The sequence below is a fragment of the Lycium barbarum genome, chromosome 12, assembly GCF_019175385.1.
Source record: "Lycium barbarum isolate Lr01 chromosome 12, ASM1917538v2, whole genome shotgun sequence".
Classification (NCBI taxonomy): domain Eukaryota; kingdom Viridiplantae; phylum Streptophyta; class Magnoliopsida; order Solanales; family Solanaceae; genus Lycium; species Lycium barbarum.
In genome coordinates, this window is record NC_083348.1 from 81,564,543 (window position 1) to 81,570,855 (window position 6,313).

Consider the following 6,313-nt stretch of genomic DNA (forward strand, 5'->3'; position numbering starts at 1 on the left):
CTTTATAATATTTGATTGAGAGAAATTTAAAGTGGCTAATTGTTGCAAAGTAGCTATAATTGAGAGAAATTGAGAGAAAGAGAAGAGCGAATTGGTGTGAATTAAAATTGAAAATGAAGAGGGATTTATATAGGGTGGGGGATGGGTTAAAGTGTAAAAGAAAAAAAGTTTGGTGAGGGGGGGTTGTGGGACCAAAAAGGGCGTTTGGAGCTGTTGACAATGGCCTTTTTTGCAAAATGGACCGTTGCTCAACGGTCCAGCCCACACAGTTAACGACTATATTTAAAAATATATATATATTTTGACCGGTTTAATCGGTCCGGTTTCGATCCCAAAAAATCAAACCCAGACCGGTAGGTTTTAAACGGTTAACCGGAACCGGTAAACCGGTTCCATCAGTTCCGATTCCGGTTCCAATTTTATCGGTCCGGTTACTGGTTTGAACCGGTAAAATCGAAACAGTTGCCAGGCTTAGTTGCACCTATATCCATTAAAATAACCCTTAAAATACATTCTTATCGTTATCTGATTATCTCATCCCTTTTCTAGAAATAGTTTAATATGTATAAAACAGTTTAATATGTATATTTTATAATAAAACTGGGCTATTTATACGTGTACTCTCCAAGACCGGCCAATCAACTAAAGTTGTTAAATCCCAACTTTTTAATATGTATATTTTATAATAAAACTGGGCTATTTATACGTGTACTCTCCAAGACCGGCCAATCAACTAAAGTTGTTAAATCCCAACTTTTCCAAATTTTATTTTAGAAAGCACTGTGTCATTTGTCTCATTTTGAACGAGCTAATAATTGAGCTATGCTTCTAAAAAGATTATGAAATCCAGATATAAAAGATTAGATTGTGATGTCAATATCTTTTATTGACATATTTGGAACGCTAATAATTGAGTAAGATAAAAAGAAAACAAAGATCTTAATTTAGTCCTTTAGTTAAAGTAATATTCCAGTTTGGTTCATGTATAATTCAACTAAATACATTTATTTTTAATTAAATTAAACATATGACATTTTGTTCAACTACTTATAATTATAAGAAAGTTAATAATTATAATTTTTCAAAAAAAAATTAATCATTATTAAGAACTAAATAGTTGCTGTGGAAATAAAATAGTGGCAAAATCAAGATTACTAAGGGAACTCAAAAGAAGTATTAAACATATATATATGTAGTGAAGTTTCCCAACGAAGTGGGTGCATCTCTACTTCTTCGTAATAACAAAAATATAATTACATTTCGATAATGCTTTTACATATTTGTACTACCTCGATCTTGATAAACTGTCAATGATTGCACAATCTAAGTTCTCAAAAAAAAAAAAAAATACACAATAGGACGCCTTCTAGATTTCCCTCGCATTAGATTGCCTGATATTATTATTGATAACTAAACATAGCTAGCTAATTAACTCCTAAGAAAAGGAAAATATACAAAATATGGTGGGCGTATGCCAGGTATGTCATCTGATGATCTGAACGCCTCGAATTTTTGAGACATAAAGGTCCCGTTTGTTCGTAGATATAAAAAAAAAATCACTTTTTTTTTGGAATTTTGGAGTTGGAGTTGTGTTTGACCATAGTTTTTAAAATTGTAGTTTTTGGTGAAATGTAGTTGTAAAAAAGTAATTTTTTTTTTTAAAAATAACTTTTTTTGAGTTTTTGGTATTCCGGAATACAACTTCAAATTGTATTCAGAATTTTCATGACCATCCACTGATTCCGAAAAATAGCGAAAAAAATTTCCAGAATAAAGTGAATAATTTTATGGCCAAACGGGGGCAAAGTTAGACGAGTGACCATTAAATTTACCAATTAAACTAGCTAGGATATTTACATATGTCATATGTGTAAACACCAACCCCTGCAATTTGGAGTTTCTTCGAACTTCAAATTTTCACATAACCTTTCTTTTGGTTTTAAACTTTGGAGATTCTGCTAAGGTTACACTATATATGCATTGTATGCGGGTATGAACACCCGAAGGTATTTAGGAACGGTGAGTCCGGAGACTTCGGGTCTCAAAATATAAAGAGAGAGCATGCTCAAGGAACTCAAAGCGTAGGAGAGAAGTTTTCACAATCGCAAGAGTTTCAAACGGATCTATATAGCTGCCTGACACTCCCAACAACTCCCATCACATCAGCCGTCATCAAGCAGAGTGCCACTGCGCGCAGAGTCCAAGCTGCGTCACTCAACTGACGTCACCTAGGGCAGTAACATGCCAAGGATTTGTCTATATAAATGAAGCTTAGGAGAGAAGAAAGGATCGTCACACTTTTGTACCTAAGTTCTCACTTCTTGTATTATTATTTGGCTAAGAAATATACTTACTCTCGGAGATTTGATCATTATTGTGATTTTCTTACTTTCCATTTACACTATTAACTTAGATAAATATTATTACTTGTATCCCTTATAAGAAAAATGAACCAAACCCCGAGCTCGTTCGAGAGAGTCTCTGGATTGAATACGACCTTGTCACCACCCAATTTACGAGTCGTGGTGGCACCTACACTATCCCCCCGAGTAGGCGAACCACATTCCCAATAACAAGTTAAATAAGCGAAAAATTAAAGAAGAATGAAGCTATCAAGTCTTAAAATCTGGTCAAAGGGTACAAGAGCGCTAACATAGTACGGAATACAAGTCTGAAAATACCCGAAGGCTACATATTGTCTGTCGAATACAAAAAAACAGAAATAAATAAAGGAGGTCCTTTAGGGGCCACGGATGACCAAGTAGCTCACCCTGAATGACTGAAAGATGTCACCCTCGCGTATCAGCCACGAGGTTTAGAACTGGAGCCTGGATCGTACTCTGCACTCAACAAAAGTGCAGCAAGAATAGTATCAGTACAACACTAGTACCGGTAAGCATCATAGGCCGACAATGATTAGATAACGCATGAAGAAGTGGAAACTAACAAGTAGCATATAGAGCAAGCAGGTACGGTCACGTATCATATACAAGTAAAGTGTAAAGAATCATGAAATCAACTAAGACGGATATAGTGCACCAAATGATCAGTCAAAATATATGAGTGGATGAATGCAATGCAATGCAACAGTCACCTTTCTCACTCCACTCTCGTACACGCATGCTAAGGGAAGTGCCTCAAAGCCATGACCCATGGGGGACCTGCGAAGTCCATGTACCACTCGTGCTCTCCGGTAGAAACCTCGGAGTTTATCAATCACTCTTAATCTTCGACACAGACCTCGGAGTCTCTCAATCACTCTCAATCTCCGGCAAAAACCTCGGAGTCTCTCAATCACTCACCTCACCATCAGGACAACGTAAGAATAATATGAAAAGCATGCCATGCATGATATCAGTCTCAACAATATCACCAATATACAATCAACCAATACAAGTCATGTTATTGTTCCCAGTTCAATTATCAATATAACACTTCCCTTCCATATGATGAGTGAACTAGTATATGATAGAGATACCAATAGGTGACAATTACATAAAATAACACATTTGGCGACAAGCCCACATAACAACTAACGGAACCAGCCTAATTGGAATTCACTTCCGCTTCATACCCGAAGGCCTATCATGCTATGCCGTCACTTTTTACAATTACATACGATTCTCTAATCAGAGTCTAACTAAAGTAGACTGTAGCCTACCTCAATGCCGAGCGGGTGCCACGAACAATCAAACTAATGCCTTCCCTTTGCGTAGAGCCTCTGAACAATCAAAATCTATAAAATATGTGATCTACGTTAGAATATGAATCTACGGACACCCATATTGCTATATTTATATTCGAAACCCAAAAACGCATCCCAAAAAGTGGCCTTGGCCCCACAAGGGCAAGATTGGAATTTTATTGATAAATAATTTCACCCATTATCTAAGGATCATATAGTTTAAAATTGGTCAATTTCATCCATAAATGGACTCTCAAATCATTAATTCTCCTTTCTTAGGACTAGGACTCGAAACCTTTAATTACTCCAATATCTTAATTGTCATGAATTTGAAGGTGTACATAAAATCTGATACCAAAATACTCAATTACATATACCCTATATATTAGACTTAAAGTTGAACATGATAAACATAAGAGAATTACAAACCAAAAAAAAAAATACGGACACTGTGCTTCCAATTGAACAAGAAAATGTACAAGGACCATTTATCCAACAACAATTCTATCATTATTTTATTATTAACCCTCAATCATTGAGTTATCATTATGCTTCCACTAAATTTCATTTGATTCTAGCTAAGCATTTATCATATCCAATCCTGGCATGCACAAGTCATCACGTGAATATGGTATTTTGTTTAACAAATTCTCACCTTTTTTAACACTTTACAATTCAAGGGACTTTGGGTTACTAATATTTTTAAACGTGAGAAAATATCGAAAATCGTGCAAAACCCATAAACAAAGTGGAGGAGTTTTTCGGTGCAGCACCTAGGGCTGGGCATAAAATACCGAAAACCGAATTACCGAACCGAACCGGCTATTTCGGTATTTCGGTATTCGGGAATTCGGTTCGGTATTCGGTACTGAACTATAAAATTTAGTATTTCGGGATCGGTATTCGGTATTTACAATTATACCGTTCGGTAATTCGGTAAATACCGAATACCGAAATTAAGTCCACTAGTGAGTAGTCCAGCCCAAATCCAATAAAAGTCCCTTTGCTAACACTGTAAATCCCTAATCGATCAGTTCACTACTTCACTTCACAGCTTCACCTTCACTCCTTCAGTGCTTCACACAAAATCTCCCCAAGTCTGATATTTTCCCTTATAAAAAAAGGTATCCTAGTTTGTCAAGCACAAACATTGAGAAAAGAATTTTTTTTTATTATACAAGATTCATTTGAGTTTGAGTTTATTGCTGTTAATCTCTGTTTATCGGACTGCATCTGTGTTTTACAGATACGGTAATGCCAACGTGTGGAAGATTTTCACAGATCTGTTCGATTACTTTCCTCTCACAGCTTTGGTTAGTATGCGTTTTTCGTTTTAGCATATATTATGGATTTGTGTTTTTCTATATATATATATATATATTTAAAATACTCGTAAGTATTTAGCTGGTGTTAGTGCTTTAACCCCTTGGCTTCAGATATTTAAGTATCACCTCAGCTCCAACTGCGAAGTGCGAAGTCTCTTTTCTCACATTAGGTTTTTCTCATTCCTTCCTCAAGGAGAAAACAATGGTGAGATTCACTAATTTAAGCTTCTTTAATAGCTTCCGTATTGTATTTTTTGGTTTTGTTTTACCCTTCCAATGCTTCGTTGTTGTTGTTTTTGGGAGAGAAATATATGAATGGATAGTATCCATAGCAGTAGTATTTGGGAGAGAAAGAAAGATATTTGTTAAATTTCTCTCTTTCGTTTCTGGGAAATTAAATGGGTTGAAGATTTTTTTTTTTTTGGTCTATGATGATTGTTAGATTTGATTTACTGGACTTGAATTGTAAAGATCTGTGAACTTCATTTGATTTAACATTAGTTAATTTGACCTTCATACTCCGAATCAAGCCACATAAATTAAAATAGAGGGAGTATTTTTTTTCTTGTTTACTGTATTGCTTCCGGATTAATCATTCTCTTTCTTTATGAAGTTCTGGTTACTTCCTTTGTTTGATGGTCCAGCTTCATTGCTGGTTCATTTTAGGTAAATTTATTGAACGGTTGTGTCATGAGAAGTTGTGTGAAGCCAAAAGAACAGATGGAGGCCAATCCAGTTATGCTTCTCCATGGTTTTGATAGGTATGCCTCATATTAAGCTAATGTTTTGACTACTTTCTCTTGCTGTGCTCTGTATTTTTCATTATCCCTCATTGTTCAGCTCATGTTTAGAGTGGAGGTACACATTTTCGATGCTTGAGGAGGCTGGATTAGAGACATGGGCAGTTGATATCTTAGGATGGGGTTTCTCTGATTTAGGTATTTCTTCTTGATGAGCAAAAAAATGGTATTACCGAATACCGTACTGAACCGAAATTTGATTTACCGATTCCCGAATTACCGAACCGAAGTTTGAAAGTTCGGTATTTGTTATATACTTTCAATTACCGAATACCGAATTACCGAACCCGAACTTTAAAAATACCGAACCGAATACCGAACGCCCAGCCCTAGCAACACCCATCAGAATTGAGCCAACATGGCACATTATGCAATGTAGAGACACCATAGCAACACACAGCAAACGAAAAAGTTTGTTTCTTGACCCTTAATTTCATCCCAGCCCTACATAATTATAGATATAATACTATGAAGAAAGCAGTTCAACACTCTAACCTGAAGCT

The 6,313-nt window shown here is 35.7% G+C and overlaps 1 protein-coding gene across 1 annotated transcript; it reads left to right on the forward strand.

The window, feature by feature from the left end:
* Nucleotides 1–219: 219 nt before the first annotated feature.
* Nucleotides 220–6,113, forward strand: LOC132624527 (uncharacterized). The gene is made up of 4 exons (XM_060339293.1): nt 220–254; nt 4,720–4,809; nt 4,932–4,998; nt 5,677–6,113. The coding sequence occupies exons 1-4, from the start codon at nt 220–222 to the stop codon at nt 5,785–5,787; spliced, it is 303 nt and encodes a 100-aa protein (XP_060195276.1). The 3' UTR covers nt 5,788–6,113.
* The last annotated feature ends 200 nt before the right edge of the window (nt 6,114–6,313 follow it).

Bases quoted from the DNA above. Each gene is read 5' to 3' on its own strand.
- LOC132624527 (XM_060339293.1), top strand. From the start codon at position 220: ATGGCCTTTTTTGCAAAATGGACCGTTGCTCAACG. The intron at 4,810-4,931 runs GTATCCTAGTTT...TGTGTTTTACAG, and splicing joins ATTTTCCCTTATAAAAAAAG to ATACGGTAATGCCAACGTGT. The intron at 4,999-5,676 runs GTTAGTATGCGT...GGTTCATTTTAG, and splicing joins ACTTTCCTCTCACAGCTTTG to GTAAATTTATTGAACGGTTG.